General features: G+C 42.0%; 3 protein-coding genes and 1 long non-coding RNA gene across 4 annotated transcripts; 1 reads left to right on the forward strand and 3 right to left on the reverse strand.

Moving 5' to 3' along the window:
* Nucleotides 1-5: 5 nt before the first annotated feature.
* Nucleotides 6-4,537, forward strand: LOC308653145. Its single transcript, XR_014022992.1, has 3 exons — nt 6-112; nt 4,033-4,186; nt 4,367-4,537. It is a non-coding gene; the product is annotated as an uncharacterized lncRNA (long non-coding RNA).
* Nucleotides 4,538-5,833: 1,296 nt separating this feature from the next.
* LOC308653782 (guanine nucleotide-binding protein G(I)/G(S)/G(O) subunit gamma-5-like) lies at nt 5,834-6,040 on the reverse strand (the record flags this gene model as incomplete). Its single annotated transcript, XM_081302455.1, has 1 exon — nt 5,834-6,040. One exon carries the CDS (start codon nt 6,038-6,040, stop codon nt 5,834-5,836), a length of 207 nt encoding a protein of 68 aa, XP_081158581.1.
* Nucleotides 6,041-9,527: 3,487 nt separating this feature from the next.
* Nucleotides 9,528-10,086, reverse strand: LOC308653964 (phosphatidylinositol N-acetylglucosaminyltransferase subunit Y-like). Its single transcript, XM_081302733.1, has one exon. It carries the CDS (start codon nt 9,974-9,976, stop codon nt 9,767-9,769), a length of 210 nt encoding a protein of 69 aa, XP_081158859.1. The 5' UTR covers nt 9,977-10,086; the 3' UTR covers nt 9,528-9,766.
* On the reverse strand, nt 10,062-10,448 carry LOC308653963 (protein preY, mitochondrial-like; the record flags this gene model as incomplete). Its single annotated transcript, XM_081302732.1, has 1 exon — nt 10,062-10,448. Exon 1 carries the CDS (start codon nt 10,392-10,394, stop codon nt 10,062-10,064), a length of 333 nt encoding a protein of 110 aa, XP_081158858.1. The 5' UTR covers nt 10,395-10,448.
* Nucleotides 10,449-20,235: the final 9,787 nt, after the last annotated feature.

A 20,235-nucleotide genomic window follows, 5' to 3' on the forward strand; every position in this document is an offset into this window, starting at 1 on the left:
GGGGGGAAAGGCTGGCCTCGGGAGGACCTGGTCAGCTACTAACTCTGGTTCCTGAAAACTGGAGACACTGGTAGAGCGAGAGAAGGAGGGAAAGGGCGAACACAAGGAGTAGGTATGAGGACCATTTAGATTGATGATCATCTAAAGAAAATGTGAAACTCAGAAGAAATTGGAGACCGCAGCGGGACCCACTAGGCCTCTGCTTTGCCTACCATTATTGGTTCTCTTTTCTCTCGCCGAGATCCGGGCGGCATAAATTATTAGCTCTCGACAGGTTGAGTAATCGGTTCAGCAAAAGGCAACACTTGCAGTGTTGTGAGGAAAGTGAGGCTTTTGGCTGAAACAGGATTTCAGTTCCCTTGTTGTTTAAGGCTTAAACACAAAAGTATTAGAGATCTCTGATAACTTTGGACAAATGTCTCTTGTTTGAGTCCCTGATCTTGCTTCTTGGACAAGCATTCACTATGGTAACCTGTGGAGATGTTCACTAGCTGTAGCTGACAGTGGTACTTTGAGGTACTTTCTGTACAAGGTCTGGTCTCCGTTTTTTCAAGGCCAGGAACTGATCTTCCTGCCCAGTGAGTTCAAGTTGTGACACACAATTTTTTTCTTCTGGAATGCTCCCCTGTCTCTTGGATGGTGACAAATTTCCATGCATCCCTAAAACATGTCAGTTTGTGAGTAAACCTATTATGATCTTTCTCTTGTTATTTTACACTTTTTATTTATATTTCCATCTCCCCCAGCTAGACTTTGGCCTCTTTTTTTTGTGTGTGTGGTGCTGGGGATTAAACCCAGGGCCTGGTACATGGGAGGGAAGCACTCTACCAACTGAGTCATGTCCTCAACCCGAGACTTTGGAGGCTTTTAAAGAAAGACCCTCTCCTCTCTTTCCCAAACCTAGGATATTTACAAAGATAGTTAAAGGAATTTTATCCACTTATTACAGATTAGTCATGCCAGGTAAATGTTCAGAAAATTGTGTGTGTTTGTGTGTGTTACTGAGGATTAAACCCCAGCGGTGCTCTACCACTGAACTACATCCCCAGCCCTTTTTATTTTTCATTTTGAGTCTGGGTCTTGCTAAGGTGCCTCCAACTTGTCATCCCCCTGCCTCAGTCTTCGTTGCTGGGATTACAGGCCTGTACCACCCATCATACCTGGCCAAGAAAACATTTTTAAATCAGGAGACTATTAGTTTATCACAGAAGGATATCTTTCCAGGAACATATTAGTATTCATTATCATATGCCCTTTGCTCAATTTTGAGATATCCAGAAAACTCGATCCTAAAGCTATCAGGATAATTGCTGTGAGCTGGTGAGGTATGTATCTCACCCCTCAGTGAGTGAGAACAAAGGAAAAGGCTCCAGACTCTGCAAAGAAGTCAGTGAGGGGAGACTGTTATATTGCTTTAAAAAAAAGAAAAGAAAAATGTAAAACCAATCAGGTACATTGGTTTCTCTTTCTTTTTTTTTTTAAAGAGAGAGTGAGAGAGGAGAGAGAGAGAGAGAATTTTTAATATTTATTTTTTAGTTCTCGATGGACACAACATCTTTGTTGGTATGTGGTGCTGAGGATCGAACCCAGGCCGCACGCATGTCAGGCGAGCGCGCTACCGCTTGAGCCACATCCCCAGCCCCATTGGTTTCTCTTTCATGCCTCCTCATTTTTGTATGTGTATGAAAAAAAAATTCTTTTCAAGTCTGCCTTCAATATACATTTTCAATTGTTTTTCTGGACACAGTTTTGTTCCTATATCTTCTTAAGAGATATCCTTGAGAAAAAATTTTTTTGAAAAATCTAGTCTCAGCTAATCATTGCAGGACATGTCTTCTCATCCCCACTACTCAAGAGGCTGAGGCAGGAAGATGGCAAATTTGATGCCAGCTTGGGCAACTCAGGGGGACCCTGTCTAAAAACAGGGGGATTGGCTGGGTATGGTGCTCATTAGTAGAGCACTTGCCTAGTATGTGAAAGCCCCTATTTCAATCCCCTGTACCAAAAAATGGGGTCCTTGAAGAGGCTAATATCAAGGCAAAAAGGATGCAATGATCATTTCCCCCTAATTTATGTACATATAATTGTGGGAGAATTAGATAAGCACTGATAATATTTATTATATATCCCCTTAAATATCATACATTTGGGGCTGAAGTTGTAGCTCACTGGTTGAGCACTTGCCTGCCATGTGTGAGGCACTGGGTTTGACTCTCAGCACTACATTAAAATAAAATAAATAAATGAGCACAATGGTGCATGCCTGTAATCCCAGAGGCTCAAGAGGCTGAGGGAGGAGGATCACCATTTCAAAGCCAGTCTCAGCAAAAAACGAGGCGCTAAGCAACTCAATGAGACCCTGTCTCTAAACAAAATACAAAAAAGGCTGGTGATGTGGCTCTGTAGTTGAATGCCCCTGAGTTCAATTCCCCAGTACCCAAACAAATAAATATGTCCACCTACAACTAAAAAAAAAAAAATTTTAAAGATTAAATTACATTAGGGCTGGGGTTATGGCTCAGTGGTAGAACGTTCGCCCACCATGTGGAAGGCCCTGGGTTCGATCATCAGCACCACATAAAAATAAATAAAGATATTGAGTCCGAATACAACTAAAAAAATAAATATTTTTTTAAAAAGATTAAATTATATTAAAAAATCATACATATACATGATAAAACCGGGATCACAGCTGGGCATGGTAATACACAACTGTAATCCCAGGGACTCAAGAGGCTGAGGCAGGAGGATCCCAAGTTCCAGGCCAGGCTCAGGAATTGATTGAGACCCAGTCTCAAAACAAAAAGGGCTGGGGATGTAGTTCACTGATAGAGCACTCCTGAGTTCAATCTCCAATACTGCGAAGAAAAAGGATTACATATAATGTTATTTAATTTTTAAAATTTTTTTTGTTGTTGTAGATGGACATAATACCCTTTTTTTTTAATGTGATGCTGAGGATCAAACCCAGTGCCTCACACATGCAAGGCGGGTGTACCCTCTACCACTTAGCCACAACCCCAGCCACCTCCCCAATATAATTTTATAATTTATTTATATAGAATTCCTTTCTGTGTAACTAAATATAAACGTGTGTGTATGTGTGTGTGTATGCATGCGCGCGAGTGCAGTGCTAGAGATCAAACCAGGGCCTCGCACATGCTAAGTAAGCACTCTATTCCTGAGCTATATCCCCAGCCTTTATTTGTATATGTGTGTGGTACTGGGGATTGAACCCCAGACCTATTGTATCCTAGGCAAGGGACGCATCACTGAGCTACATCCCAGACTCTTTTTACTTTTTATTAAGACAGGGTCTTGCTAAGTTTCTAAGGCTAGCTTTCGACTTGTGATAAAGGTCTTGTCTCAGCCTCCTGAGTTTAGGAATGTGCCACTGTCCTGGCCCAGAACTTTTTAAAATAAAATCAACCCCACAGCATTGTCATCTGATAATAACAAAAAGGTAACAAAAACAATATGAAAAAAATGTTTCCCCCATATATATATTTAGTTGTAGTTGGACACAATATCTTTATATATTTTTATGTGGTACTGAGGGTCAAACCCAGTGCCTCACATGTGTGAGGCAGGTGCTCTACCACTGAGCTACAGTCCCAGCCTTTCAGTTATCATTTCTAGTTGGAGACACTTTGTGACAGAATAATATTATCTCTTTTTTTTGGGGGGGGGGGTACTGGAGATTGAACTCATGACACTTGACCACTGAGCCACATCCCCAGACCTATTTGGTATTTTATTTTAGAGACAGGGTCTCACTGAGTTGCTTAGCACCTTGCTTTTACTGAGGCTGGCTTTGAATCTGAGATCCTCCTGTCTTAGCCTCCCAAGCTGCAGGGATTACAGGCAGGCACCACTGTACCCAGCCTAATATTATCTTCTTTTAGCATGATCCAACCCAGTTGTTTTCTTGACTGTTTTAAAATAAATCCGTTCTGCATCATCTGATACAAAGCTCATGTACTCATCATAACCAATGATACAGCCCTTATCATTATATTCATTTGCTCATAGAACCACCCCTGAAATTGGCACCTATTTTGCAAGCATCTGAAGAAGAGGTTGATGGGCTGCACCATTGCCTTCTGTGCTTTTGGCCCGACCATACCCGTGGTGGAATCTCTGACAGACCACTCTGACTGCATGCTATTACCTCAGAAAGCCACTTGTGAGTAAATATATTTCTGCAGGATCTCTTAACGGCTACATACAAATCTATAACAAAATTATTATAATTCATTTAATTATCTGTAGTAATTTCAAGCTTTACACTTTACTTTTACACTGTGGTGACCTTCCTTCGATTTAACAAACATCTTTGTGTACCGAACCACTTGTTTCTTTAAAGGATTTGGGAGATCCCTGTGCTGTGGATCAAACCCAGAGCCTCACGTGAGCTAGGCAATTGCTCCACCACTGAATAACACCGTTGGACCAGAATGGAGAGATTTTACTGGGAAATTTTATTCAAGCTCTGATAGTACCTAATGAAATGTTGCTGTATGACAAAATAATGGGTTTCTAGAAAATGATTATTTGTACCCACCAGATACACTTATGATGCCAGCCGTCAGATTTACAGATTTACTCTGGGGTTGTTGATAAGCTAATACATTGCTTTTTTTCCCCAAGTAAAAAATTGGAATCTATTTATTTATTTTTATTAGTAAAATTATACATAATACTGGGATTCATTATACCATATTCTTGCATGCACATAATTTGATCAGTCTCATGTCCCAGCTAACATATTCTTATTTTTGGTACTGGGAATTGAACCCAGGGGTGCTTAGCCACTGAGCAAAATCCCCAGCATGTTTTTGTATTTTATTTAGAGACAGAGTCTCCCTGAGTTTCTTAGGGCCTCACTAAGTTGCTAAGGCTGGCTTTGAACCTGCAATTCTCCTGCCTCATCCTCCAAAGCCACTGGGATCACAGATGCCACCACACCTGTCTAACATATTCTTTTTGGGTGAGGGGAGGTGGTATCTTGAACTTTTCTTTTGTCTTCAATGCTGGGAATAGAACCCAGGGCCTCATGCAAGCAACCGATTTATCACTGAGGTACATCCCCAGCCCTTGAGCATTATTTTTAATAGGTCTATCTTTTGGACACGACCTGATGGCTGGGTATCCTGAGAAATACAGTATTTTATGTGTCTGGAACTTTAAGTATATTTTCACTCAAAATTCCTGTAGGACAGGAGTTTCACAGAGTAATGAACTGGCTCTGGTCATATTAAACAAGATGAGACAACCAGCAAATAAGGGAAAGACCTAAGATTGAAATCCAGATTTATAGTACACCAGGATTCAATATCTGGGTTATGTGGCTTCTCTGCAAGAGGAAGAATTTTTTTTTTTAATACGAAGTATTTTGAGCCAGGTACAGTGGCACGTGCCTGTAATCCTAGCAGCCAGAGAGACTGAGACAGGAGAATCGAGAGTTCAAAGCCAGCCTCAGCAAAAGCAAGGCACTAAACAACTCAGTGAGATCCTGTCTCTAAATAAAACACAAAATAGGGCTGGGGATGTGGCTCAGTGATTGAATGCCCTTGAGTTCAATCCCTGGTACCAAAAAATAAATAAATAAATATTTTATTGTATGTTGCTGCCAGTGTATATAAAATAATTACCCTTGTGAAATAGAAATTCATGAAAATTCAGAGAGGTAGATGTTAAGGATTGACAAAAGTAGAAGATTATATTATGGTACATGTGTTATAGGGAAATTTTTTGTACAGGCTTCAAATTAAGCTCTCTTGAATATTCACTGGTTCTTGAGCAGTGGGTTTGGGAAACCTCAGAAAGATGACTACAAAAAGGAATGGACTTTCTGGGGTCTGAAGGAACTTGAACATGAAGATACTCCAGTCAGTAGGGGATCATGGTGAGCATTCTGCAGACAAAATTTTTTCAAGTCTGCAACTGCCTGGGAAACCTTCACGTGGTTGAGTCTGGCCTCCAGCCAGAGCTGCTGAACCACCTTCTTCATAGTGTCAATGCTGGAGGAACCAGACATGGTGCATTTGAGGGCCAGGTGAGTCTTCTGTCAGAGGGTCCACAGGTCACCGTCAGCTGGGCCAGACGACTGGGCAGCGTGCAGCAGAGAAGATTCTTTTTTGTGGGGGCTGCTGTGGATTGAACTCAGGGGCACTTGACCACTGAGTTACACCCCAGCCCTTTTTTGTATTTTCTTTAGAGACAGGGTCTCACGAGTTGCTTAGCACCTCGCCATTGCTGAGGCTGGCTTTGAACTCACGATCCTCCTGTCTCAGACTCCTGAGCCACTGGGATTACTGGCGTGCACCACTGCGATTGGCTAGAAAAGAGATTCTTATAGAAAAAGAGATACATAATTGCCAGGAATTAAGGGCTGATTCTTTTTTTTTATTTGTTCTATTCTACATGACAGTAGGATGCATTTTGACACAATATACATAAATGGAGTATTACTTCTCATTCACCTGGTTAAGGGCTGATTCTTTTCACCTGGTTAAGGGCTGATTCTTTATCTGAAAATCCAGAAAGAGAAGCATGTCTCCTGGGAGCATGAAAGCAGTCACTCCAATGTAGCTGAAGTCTGGGAAAGCCCAAGGCTAACTTCATGGAGACCCCATACTTCTGACACAGAAGGCAAAAGATAACCCAGCACAGCGTGATGAGGGCCTAAGAGTAAATGAGAAGTCTCAACTGGTTCTAAGGATGAGTCACTGTCTATGGGGACACATTCCTCACTGAGCTAACAGAAGGAAACTCAGTTCCTTGTATCTAAATAGCATGTTTTAGGTTTCCATTTTGTTGTGAATTCAATGAACAAATATTTGTTCAGCTCCTATGTTAGCCTGGGAACTCCATGAAATACCTATTTTCTGTTCCCCATTGTCCAGGTTCTTATAGCTATCTGGCGGCTACATGAGGACTGTGATGGTCACTTTCTCCTTCTTCTGAAACTACACCCTTGTATTTCCTCCTTTACCAGTAACCGCCCCCCACCCAGCCCATCTCTCTTTTAGTATCAATGTGAATGACATTTGTCTTTCTTCACAGTGCAATATCTAATTCCCCTCTTCCGTTACCACCATATTCTTTTTTAAAATTTTTCTTATTGTGTGAAGGCTTTATTGGAACAATTCTTAGTATGTGTCTTCCATTGCAGCCTCCCATCTTGGGAGTTGAAGACCCTTCTTTTATCTCCTTTGGGTTAATTATTTCAAACAGGTAATTTAGACCATTAAACTCCCAGGAATTTGAATCTTGGATCAGAAGGGATGCTGGAGGTAGGGCTAATGGCAAATCTAGAGCCAGACTATTCATGAACCTGTGGATTTGTGCCAGCTCCCTGGAACTGCCTTGATTCTGCAATTTGCCACACACCAGATAACTGCCTTAATTCTATGAACTCCTGATACCCTTCCAGGAATTTCTCTATTTGCTTTGTATAACTAGAGTTGGTCCCTGTTCTATGCAAATCACAGCTGGAACTGATGCAGTAAAGCTTCTATTCATTCAACTGAATATGCAATAAATTTTATTGAACACCTATTCTGCCCCAGTCAGTCTCAGTGTCTGCCAAAGTGATTATCCAAACTGATTTGTGGCAATATGTCCAAGGAAAAGATAGGAATTCAGTTTGTTGATCAGCTTTGTGTCACTGTGACAAAATACTTGAGATATGCAACTAGTAAGGAGAAAAGATTTTTATTTGGGTTATAGTTTCAGAGGTTTCATTCCATGATTAGCTGATTCTGTTGCTTCTAGGCCTATAGTGAGGCAGAACATCACTGCGGGAGCATGTGGTAGACCAAAGCTATTGACCTCGAGGTGCCTAGGAAGCAAAGGAGAGTTTGCTTTTATAACAAAGCCTCTCACTCAAAACCCAGTAAACTCTGAACCATAAATGAACGAATGCATTGATGAAGTCAGAGCCCTCGTGATTTAATCAGTTCTCAAAGACCCCCATCTTTGAACACTGCTGCATTGGGGACCAACTCTTCAACACTTGAGCTTTGGGGGTCATCTAAGAATACCCAGAATTAGCAGAATTAAACCCTAAGCTGATATTTCTTTTTTAAAAAATGTTTATTTCTTAGTTTTAGGTGGACACAATATCTTCATTTTACATTTATGTGGTGCTGAAGATGTAACCCAGTGCCTTCTGCATGCTAGGTGAGCGCTCTATCACTGAGCCACAACCCCAGCCCTCTAGGCTGATATTTCTTAAGAAACATCCCCAAATTTCTATGTCAAGCTAGTTACTAGAAATCTTCAACAGCTGCAAATCATCAAAGAGAGACATTTCTCCCCTGCCAGATAACTTAAATTACCCTTTGACAGAGGCTATAACTAGGCAATTTATACCAAATAGGGTGGGAGGAAACCCAGGTTATTGGCCAAGGTATTTCAAGCCAAGTGAGTCTTATAGCATTTCTCAATTATTATCATACGTGAGTAATGACAGATTAACTGTAAAGATACTTTGCAAACACAGAGGAGCCTGGCAATTGAAGTTCTAGAAATGGATAGTTTTCTTTGATATTCAGAAGTTGTCAGACTACCTGATTTTGTTTGAAACTTACTAAGAATTCATTACATATGGGATATACCGCCTCCAAATCCCACCCAGTTTCTTTCTTTCTTTTTTTAAAGAACAGGGACCAACTCAGAGAGAGAGAGAGAGAGAGAGAGAGAATTTTTTAATATTTATTTTATAGTTTTTTTCCGGCAGACACAACATCTTTATTTGTATGTGGTGCTGAGGATCCAACCCAGGGCCGCGCATGCTAGGCGAGCACGCTACTGCTTGAGCCACATCCCCAGCCCCTCTTTCTTTTTTTTTTAGTTGTAGATGGACACAATATTTTTGTTTACGAATTTATTTTTTATGTGGTGCTGAGGATCAAATCCAGTGCCTCACACATGTGAGGCAAGCGCTCTACCACTGAGCTACAGCCCCAGGCCCCCACCCAGTTTCTTAAACAAAAATTCTTACTATGGTCTGAATATTTGTATCCCTACTCCCAACCCCCAAATTCTTTTTTTTATGTCAACTTCTTATTATATTTGAAACCAAAGAGATTAAGGTAATTTTATGAACTCAGAATTTTTTTAAGTACATGAAATTTCCATTTTATTATACAGTTTTATATCACACTAGTTCAAATGCATTTCTCTAAAAACTCTTCCAAAACTTCTTTGGGATTAACTGAGTCATCTCTAACATGGCTGTGGCTTTACCAACTGATGCTGAAGTTAAACAAATAAAATTCCAAATGATTGAATTTTTACATTAATAAGCTAAGAAATGGCTTCAGATTAATAGGGGTGTTAATCTCCATCAAGAAATGTTGGGGCTGGGGATGTGGCTCAAGCGGTAGCGCGCTCGCCTGGCATGCGTGCGGCCCGGGTTCCATCCTCAGCACCACATACAAACAAAGATGTTGTGTCCGCCGATAAGTAAAAAATAAATATTAAAATTACTAAAAAATAAATAAATTAAAAAAAAGAAATGTTGTTGAAATGTTTCTTCTGATTCAGCAGTTATAAGTCAGAATCTTCAAAAAACAAGGGCAGAACAAAAGTACCAAGAAGCTTATGCAGCTTATACCTCCCACAGTCCTAAGCCCAAGAGAAGCAAGGCAAAGCAACTTTCCTGCAAGCTAAATGGGTCTCCAGTACTTGCATCTAATTGAGCTTTCAGAGATATATACCTATCATCAATATGTTTATCATCTAGGCTATGGTTGCACTAATTATGTCTAAATAGTTTAATACCCATCCAAGTCCAAAGGTGAAAAAACACATACACTGGTATGGTAATCGGCAAGAGCAAACTATAAAAGCAAAGGCTAGCAGTACTGGTACAGCCCTGTGGGAAGTTTTCTTCCACAGAGGCAGAGTAGAACAATCCTGCTAAAGAGATGAGTGGAATCAGAACAGTCAACGTTGGCAGAGACATTCTTCTTTCCCACTTACTACCCACCACCTTGTCTGAGAAGGTATATAGTATTAAGAAAATTTAATTGTTTTTAAAAAATTATGAGTTAGTGTTGCTCCGTTTCTTCTTGTTTCTTATTTTGCTGTGTCGTCCTAGCTGCTTGTGGTATATTAGGAATCCCATCAATGATTGGATAGGCTATTCCCAATTCTTCATTAATCAATTCATTTGTTGAGGCTTCATATCTGAGCGGCTTCTTGGAGAGAGGACACACTAGGAATTCCAGCAGTACCTGAATGGACGGTTCTTTTGCCCTCTCGCTCCGATCTGCTAAGGACAACGACCTTGTCGCGCGGAGGCACCTACGAGTGACCGCGGATGGCGGCGCTCGTGTCCTCCACAGCGTCAAGGCTAGCCTGCAGCGTACTCCCTTCAGCATGATCCGCCGCCGACAAACACGCCTCCCTGCGCCCTAGGCCAGCCGGGTAGCGTCCCTTTTCTCCAACCCCCAAATTCATATGTTGAATTTCTAAGCCTCCAAGGTGATGGCATCAGGAAGTGGGACCTATGGGAGACGATGAAGTCATGAGGGCAGAGCCCTGTATTCCTGTATACAGTGCATGCCTATTGCCAGAGATTACTGTCTTTAAAAATGGGATAGTGAACTTCAAAATAAGCCAAGGGGGCTTATCTGCCCCTTTCAGCAAGTGAGGACACAGCAGAAAGTTATTTATGAATCAAGAAAGCTGGTACCATGACCTTACATTTTCCAGTCCCCAGAACTATGAGGAATAAATTTGTTGTTTATTATTTTACCATCCCAGGCATACTAAGATAGTTCATAAACAAATAAGTAGACTCTTTGCTCTGAGAATGATAAAACAGAATCCATGTGGGGAACAAACTCTTATCTAGTTTAAATTTAAATTAATACAATTTAACAAAGTCAATTTAAATAACATTTAATATAGATTAAATCATTTAATATTAACTATATAATATAATAAAAATATCAATAAAATTAATTTTAATAAAAATCCTCTTAGTGGTTTTAGAAACTACAGGTGTCAGAGAAATATTAGCTATATATTCTACTTTTGTCTGCTCTCTCATTTTGCCTAACTTAAGCTAGAAACTTTTGTTTATCTTTTATCTTAATTTACCAAGATAAAAATGGGAAGACAAAACACCCAGTAGCTACACACATCAGCTTTTCCTTTGTTTTTTCTAAATTTTGCCTTAACATTTACATTATTTTATCCAGTATCCAGGTATTTTCTTATGTTTTTATGTTAAAAGCATATGCCATTTGATTTCAATCTCTTTTCAAATACATATATCTAAATCCCTGTTGCTTCTGCCATACTCACCAGATGACTATTATAGTATTTTAATTTAATTCCATCTTGATTTTTGCTTTCATCTAACAATTATTTGGAATTGTTTCTATGGCCCTAATTTCATTGTATATGGAATTTTTTTTTGAGGAGTCAAAATTCTTCTAATTTTAGATGCACAAGGAATTGCAGCCTGTGTGATAACACCTTTACGGAATTGGCTGGCGTTTTCATTGTGGTCTAGGGCATGGTAAATTTTGGTGGCTGTAGCCTGTGTGTTTGAACATGATATGTAGTTTTGTGTGCATGGTACAACTTCTTGGTATAGCTACTCAGTCAGGCTTCTTAAGTGCATTACACAGCTCTTCTCTATCCCTCCCTGCTTGTTGGTGGTTCCTTGTTTGGGTTCTGAGAGAGGGATGTTCAGTTTATGCCTTTTATTCTGCAGGGTTTCCCATGTTTTTGCTCTATATACCCCACGGTGTGGTACCCCAGATAACTATCTTATTGTTGTCCTGTGCTCTGTGATCCCTGGTATGTAATACTGAAAGCATGAAGCAGCCTGTTACCTCTCAGCTTCTGCAAGTGAACTGTTTTCTTGCACGTTCTATATTTGCTTTTGTCTTTTCAACTTGATCTACTCTTTCATAATCTATTTTTGTGTTCAGTCCTTGAAATTCTCATTCTTATTTTGGATCACTGAGCATTTCAAATGTCCTTTTCTAATTTCTATGAGGATTTGGTGGTAGAAGGAGAAAGAGAGGTGAAACATGCTCATTTTCAGCCTTTAAGATTGAACTTCAAATCTTAGTGTAGTTTTGATTTTCACTTCTCTAAGTGCTAGTGATGATGAGCATATTTGCATATATTTGTTGATTAATTTTATATCATCTTGGGAGAAGTGTCTGTTCAGGTCCGTGGCCCGTTTTATTTTATTTTATTTATTTATTTATTTATTTTTTTTTTTTGTGTGTGTGTGTGTGTGTGTGTGTATTTAGATTTGTGAGTTCTTTCTATACCCTAGAGATTAGTGCTCTATCTGATGTGTGATGGGGCAAAAATTTTCTCCCAAGATGTAGGATCTCTATTCACCTCCCAGATTGTTTGTTTTGTGGAGAAGAAACTTTTTTAGTTTGAATCTATCTCATTTATTGATACTTGATTTTAATTCTTGTGCTATAGAAGTCTTATTAAGGAATTTTGGGACTAATCCCATATGATTGGAATTAGGGCCTACTTTTTCTTCTGTTACATGCAAGCTCTCTGGTTTTATTCCTAGGTCCTTGATTCATTTGAGTGGAGTTTTGTGCATGGTGAGAGATAGGGGTTTGATTGCACCTCACTCCACATGGTGAGAGATAGGGGTTTGATTGCACCTCACTCCAGTTAGAATGTCAGCGATTTTTGAAAATGGCAGCTATTATGAAGACAACAACAATAAGTGTTGGTGAGGATTTCAGGAAAAATGTACACTCCTACACTGTCGGTGGGACTGTAGATTGGTGCAGCCAATATGGAAAGCAGTTTGGAGATTCCTTGGAAATTTGGGAGTAGAACCACCATTTGACCTAGCTATCCCTCTTTTTGGTCTATACCCAAAGGACTTAAAAACTGCATACTACAAGGACACAGCCACATCAATGTTTATAGCAGCAAAATTCACATTAGCTAAATTGTGGAAACAACTTAGTAGATGAATGCATAAAAAATGTGGCATTTATACACAATTAATGTTACTCAGATACTTACCAAATATAATGTTGCAAAAAGTTGAGAATATTTAGTTTATCCAAGATAACATTGTACAACTACCAAGCGAAAATTCCAATGGGGAGGACCTAAACATGAAGCTTAGTGGATAAATTCTAAGATGCTTTGAATCCAAATTCTATGACCCCTATCCATTTTGCTTATTTCCATTTCTATACGAAAGTCACTTCACATTAATTCAGTTTTCCAGATGATAAATATGTCCAGAAGGAAGAGTATTTTTATGAGTCAACCCCGAAGTGGGATCACACGATCCATTGCCAATGGAAAAGTTAATCAGTAAGAATGTATCATTAAATATCTGGACTGCTTATCTACATACTATTGGGGGCTCTACAATAATTCTTATAAACACATTTTATAAAACATTTGATCAAAACAAGTTGGGGAGACAAATAAGCTAACAACAGTTTTTGAAAGATGAAAAGCTTTAAAATAGGAGTAGTTATAACCTTTTGATAAATTAAGGTAAAAGATGAATCAAAAGTTTCCAGCTTAAGTAGGTGAAATCAGAGAAGAGAAAAAGCAGATTGAATGGCACATACTTCTCTGACACCTGTAGTTTCTAAAACCATTCAGAACATTTTTGTTAAAATTAATTTAATCAAAATTTAATATATTTTAAAATATAAATTATATTATCATTTAATATAAATTAACCTAATTTAAATTAATTGTAGTATTATTTAAATTTCTTTTATTAATACTATGGTTTGATTTAAATTTATTTTATTAATTGATATTGTTTATTAACTTATATTAAATTATAGTATGATTTATATTTAAAAACTCATTAAATTTTATTTAAATTAATACAATTTAACAAAGTAAATTTAACATAATATAGATTGAATTATTTAATATTGACTATATAATTTAATATAAATGTCAATAAAGTTAATTTTAATAAAAATGCTCTTAGTTGTTTTGGAAATTACAGGTGGCAGTGAAGTATTAGCTATATTATCTTCTTTTTTCTCCTCTTTGCTTTTACCTAACTTAAGCTAGAACCTTTTGGTTTATCTTTTGTTTTACTTTACAAAAATAAAAAAAGGAAGAAAAACACCTAGTAGCTACACACATATCAGCTTTTCCTTTCTTATTTCTAAATTTCACCTTAACATTTACATTATTTTACCAAAATTAAGATGCCATCAGTGGTTACTCCTGAGAAGAATATCAAAGTATATATTTTGCTTCGATCTGCCAAATTACTTGGAATCTTATTCCAGTAGACTTCACATGGTTGGGAAAAGCAGAGTTCAGATTTGTCATGAGAGATTTTTATATATTCTGCTCACTCCATTGTGTCTAGGTGAGCCTTTGGGTTTCAATGCCTGGAAACACACTTCTTATATTTCAGGATTGAAGAGCTCTTGGAAACAGCGACCTCACTGCATTCTTGAGAAAAATATGTTATACAGGTACTCAGAAAATTACAAAGATTAATATAGATTCAAGATTTTTTTAAGACAAGGGGTTTAATGGAGAAAACAGCAAGATAGCCTTAGAAATTTCATACTCCCTGCATTCTTAGGAAAAGCTTCTATATTGTAAAGAATAACACCAAACAGAAAAGTTCCTAAGAAAATATTGTGCTTTCAGTTTCCTTGTCTCATAAATTTTATTAAAGTTTCATTAAAGACCCTGTATTTGCTAGCCTTTTTATTAAATACTTTTTTGAGATATTCTATTAATGTCTATGACTGGATTTTATTTGGTCTCACATTAATGTCGCTCCCTGTGACAAAGGGTACATGGGAGGCAGGCAGGATCAGCCTGTCCTCTCCGAGGCACCAGCTGTCGGAACCAGGCAGAGGGTAAGAGGGTAAGAGGGTAAGTACCCTCTCCTTGAGCTGTTCTTTCTATATGTCTGTTCAGGGAACAAAACCTCAAGGTGGCAGAAATAATACCACTGGGGCCAAAAGAAGCCTCCCCCCACCCCTTTTGCAGCCTTCCCCCCATACCTGTATTCTCTCCAAAACTGCAAGAAAGGGAGTAGGTACGAATGAATAGGGAGACAGCCAGAGCTATCTCCTCAGTATTCCCTCCCCAACCCCCAAACCTGCACTCCTTTCTCAGCCCTTTCCCCATGGGCTTGGTCCTATGAGAATTCTAGCTTGGTCTCTGTGTTTTCTTTAGACAAAAGAGACCGGCTTGGGGACAGGCAAGCAGTGGGAATCACTGTGTTAAAATCTTGACAGGCTCTTGGCTCATGTCCTTGTAAAATGAGGGAAATACATAAACTCAGGGAAAACTGAGCTTACTATTGTGCAGTTCCACCCTGTCTCCACCTCCAGTCCTGTCCCTGACTATGGCCCTTCTACAAATGTTGGACCTCCAACTCAAGGAGGGGCTTCTCTCTCGAGACAGGTGGCATTCTCCCTTAAATGTGTATCTACTTTCTAAAAAACCTTTGTCTCTGTCTTTGCCAGACTCATGCTGAAATTCTTTGCTGCCCTGAGTTCCCTCTGGGAACTCTTTGGACCCTTCATGATAGTCAGTTACTGAATTAGGCATGGTCCTGGCCACCCGCCTCCCATAGATGGCATGCCAATCACTGAACCGGTCACAGGAGAAGATATTTCTCTGAAGAATGGTCTGAAGTGTTTCCAGAGAAAGGGGGAACTTGACTCAGGGCCAGCAGGGTTCTTGCAGACATGACAGAAAAGAATATTACCATGCACCAGTCAAAGGCAGAGACAGAGGTTTATTTATGAAGTAGATACATATTCAAGGAAGAATGGGGGCTTATCTTAAGAGAGAGACCCCTTTGGGGTAAAGCAGGCTATCTCCAGAGAGACAGACAGCAACCTGTTGGTATGGGGTGTTAGTATTGGCAGAGGGAGGATTGCTAGAGGCTGGACTAGAGATGGAGGCAGAGTAGAGCTACACAATTTCACACCCTTGCTTGCACATTGCCCTCAAAGTTGCAACTGTTGGAGGGAGCCTTTCACATTTCAGTGGTTTATGGTGCTTCTTTTGACACTTAGTATGTCTCCCTGTCTTCCCAAATTACTATCTCAAAATGACCAGTTTTGCAAAAGAGAAAAGGTTTATTTAGGAGGCAGCCAAGCCAGAAGACAGATCAAGTCTCAGATCTCCCTCTCCATAAGGTTTAGGGATATTTATGATAAAGAAGCAGGGAGGTCTAAGGTACCGGGAGAGGTGATTGAGGTGAGGAAAATTGAAGTAATCAGTGGTCTGTACACGTGGAATCAAATTTCATTGCCTTCATAGGACACATGTTCAGAAAGTGTTGTTGGTGGGGGCAAAAGGACAGTGCAAGTAATAAATAATGGGGTCAGATCAGAAAGATGGGGGCTGGTTTGAAAGGAAAAGTAATAAAATGCTAATACCTCTAGAGCACTTCCCCTTTTCCACCTGTTGCCAAGGTTACCAGCCTCCAGGGATTGTTCCTCCCTGCAGAGAGTTGTAGGGACTGTTAATGAATGCCTCCTAGGCTGCTCCCTTCTTGCCAGGACCCCTGGTCGGCTTCCTTCTGGCCCTTGGATCACTCCAACTTTTAGGTCAAGTAAGCAGGTTGTGGGGAAGAGAAGGCATGAGAACAAAGGAATTCTAAAGTGTGTAAAAGGGGCAGGACACCCCCACTTCCTCAGACAACCAGCTCCTCTGCCCCAGGGGTCCTAGCCTTGCCTCACCCTCAGCCACTTGCAGGGCCTTCTTGGGTGGGGTGGTCAGGGCAGAGCAAGGCAGGGCTGAGCCAGAGGCAGCAGGAGCACTATGGGCACAGTGCAGGGTTGGAGAGGGGTTTAAACTGGCCTCCTTCTCAGCAACCAGCCCTGTGCTGAACTTCACTGCCAGCTCTAAGTTTGCCTAGAGAGTGGGGCCCAGGCCCTTCCCCTGCTGGAATGGCCCTAGAAGCAGGAATGGGAGTGGTCCCCTGGGAACCAGAGAAAGCCATCAGGCTGATGCCACCAGGTTATCTTGGGCAAACTCTTCCCTCTGCAGGTCCCAGAGCCCCATCTGTGAAACTGGGGGTGGCAGACAGCTGGATGAGGTAGCCCTGAGTCCCTTCCCTCCCTAAAGACTTGAGTCTGTGACCCTCAGTGTGGTATCTATGATTACCTCGAGGACTCCAAGTCTGAGCAAAGGGAAGACAGATTCTCCTGTGGCACATTAGTTGGCGGCAGAGCTGGGTGACTAGGTTGAGTCTCATCCTATATGCCCTGACTTTCCAAGAGGCCCATGAGGAAAGGTCTGGAGATGCTAGGCTCTCCATCCCAGGTTCTGAGAAACTGATGTGACTCCATTTTTGAGAAACCAGCTTCTACCTCAAGACCTGTCCAGAGGGAGGGGGCATGACTCTTGTCCTTGGAAAAACCCACAGAAGGCTCTTAGGCACATACCCATCTTGCTGAGTTGTTCAACAAAAGGGATCTGCGGTGCTAGGTGCCCCTGACTCAGTTACGCTAGGTAAGGACCCATAGCAACTCCCTAGCAACCACCAATCAACATGAGACAGGAAAAATACCTGAAATGTCAGGTGACCTCCCAGTAGTTTTGGTGATTGATAACATGATTAGACAACCCTGCAGTTTGGCATATACACTCTTGCAACCCTTCCGGGCCTAAACCAATCAGTTCAAATGTATCCACCATTTGAACTCACCAACTACCCTTAGCCAACTTGTTCCCGCCAGTGAATGTGCTAATCAATGTTAAGAATTGTTGTTTGATTTTCCCGTGGTATGAAATGATTTGCTGTGTGATGTTGTGATGCATAGAGTATCCCCCCAAAAGCTATAAATCCTCACTGAACTAAGGGTTGGGACTCACTACTCAGGACTGCTGCATTGGAAATGGTTGAGAGTCCAGGCTCGAGCCTGCAATAAAGACTCTTGTGTAATTGCATCGGATTCGGCTCCTAGAGGTCTACTGGGGTCCCACAAATCTGGCATTACAGTTCTAGGAGCTTGTGGGCACCTGGTAGCCCTGCAGGCGTGGGGGCCATTTCTTGGCTCTGGCCCAGGGATGGCAGAGTTTCCGGGGTATGTGGACAGTGGGCCCCATAACTGGGCCCCTATAACACCCCTTGCCTTATCCATGGGCCAAGGATTGGGTGGGGAATATCTGAGAATCAAGGGCACATTTAGCAGAAATGAGAAGGGGGCAAAAAGGGAAGGGGGTGCAGCCCAGTTGGGGCCTCTCAACTTGGCAAGGAGTCACAAGACTGGCCCAAGGCTTAGGGTAGAGGGTATGGTGGAGGACGTCAAAGGAAGGAATGTTCTATGTCCCACTTAACGCTCAAGAAGCAGTGAGCGTGATCCAAGGGCCTTTCTTAAGGAAATCCTAGGAATCCTAGGCTGGGGACAGGGGGCGGACACACCTAAAATCTTCATCCCAGAGCAGGAAGTCTTTGCCTTTGGAAAGGCCATGCCCTATTTTGAGAATCTGAGGGAAATTACATCCTTCCCCAGTGGGGAAACTGAGGACCAGGTTGTCAAGGAGATGTCTCACATCTAGCTTAGGACTTGGAAGGCCCTTGCCTGAGACTGAGTGAGGCCCTGTATACCTGAAGGCAGGGAGCCAATGAGTGCAGACCTCGGGCCTGGCCTTCTTGCCCCCCCCCCCCCCCCCCCCGTGGAGCTGGACTCCCTCCAGCACTCCCCCACCCAGGTAGTTCTATGATGCACATCCAGGCCTTGGCCCAGGCTCCTGGACCGCCTCTCTTCCTCCCTCACCCAGATCCAGTTTATCGGGAGGGCTTTCCTTGGGGAATGAGCTTGGGAGCCTCTGGCTTCCCCACTCGGCCTTTCCCCCTGTTGGTCAGCAGGGTTGAGCCATCCCTCCTGCACACACAGGTTCACAGGCACTAAAACCTGGGCACAGGGACTCAAAAAGACTCCTCCCCTCCTTCTCTGCCATGTGCCCATGAACTTGGGCTTCTCAGACAGAGGAAGTGAGCAGGAATAAGATTTGAGAAAAGCCTTAAGCCCCAAAGGGACTTGAGCCCATGGAGATAGATACTGGGACAGGGAAAGGGGATGAGAAGAGTTGGAGTTCCAGCCAGGGCAGGCGGGTGGGGCTGGGCCTGGGTTTCCCAGGACAGGTTGGGGAGGAAAGGAAGAGGGAAGAGCAATCTTGTGGTGGGACTCTGTGGTCTGGAGAGTTGGAGACACATCCTGCATCGTAGGTCACCCACCTCCTAAAGTTGGTCAGAAAGGATAAGGGGCTGGGCGAACAAACCCCCGAGGATGAGCTCATACCAACACATGTGCATACTCTCTCTCTCACACACACACACACACACACACCCTAGGGGACATGTATCTGACCCCCTGGGTGACATCCTTTTGCCTCCACCTTTATCACACAAGATGGTTTCACCCGGATACAAGTATGGAAAGAAGCAGTATGGTTTGTCTGTCCTGATGCTTCATGTGGCAAGATGATGTGGGGTCCTTGATAAAAATTCAGAGAGCCCCACAACCACTAATAGTACTCTGGAAATTCTGAGATGGTCGGTTGCCCAACTAGTGGAGAAAATAACCATGGATCATTCCAGCTGCATTCATTGCTTGCCTGCTGTGCACTAGATGAAACTCCTCACCTCCTCCCCCAACAACCTACTATGAAGGTGATATTATTCCCAGTCCCAAGATCACACTCTGGAGACTATCAGACCCACCGTTTGATATGCCCCCTGCCCCACACTCTGGGGCCTGCAGACTCAAAAGACCTGAGTCTACCCCAGGGATAGGACCAGAACCAGCACCTGATGCACCCCAGGAGGAAGGGACCAGGGTGGGACACAGTTGCAGGAGAGATGCAGGATGAATGCCCCCACCCTCCCACATCTGGGGAGGAGGCAGCCAGGAGGGGGCTCCAGACTGCCTTAGGCTGGCTCACCTCCCACAAGAGGGCTGGGCCAGACTTGGTTTTCAAATTCCTGGGCAGCGGGCACCCCCTGCAGTCAGACAGGGATGCTGCAGGGCAGGGCTTGTTCCATCCCCAGTGCTAGCTGGGGGTTTTCTCTCCTCTCATCTTCAGCCCTTGCCAGGAAGCCAGCCAGGTCAGTCACTGTGATTATTACTGTTGCCACATTTTAAGGATGAGAGAAATGCTAAGTGTCTTGCTCAATGTCAACGAGCTAGACAATGTTGGTTCCTGAACTTGGGTCTCCAGAGAGCAAGGATCTTCCCTTCCAAG

The sequence above is a fragment of the Spermophilus citellus genome (genome assembly GCF_964194105.1).
Source record: "Spermophilus citellus genome assembly, chromosome: 7".
Taxonomy (NCBI): Eukaryota; Metazoa; Chordata; class Mammalia; order Rodentia; family Sciuridae; genus Spermophilus; species Spermophilus citellus.

Coding starts and splice junctions, on each gene's coding strand:
- LOC308653964 (XM_081302733.1), bottom strand. CDS start 9,976: ATGTCTCTGCCAACGTTGACTGTTCTGATTCCACTCATCTCTTTAGCA.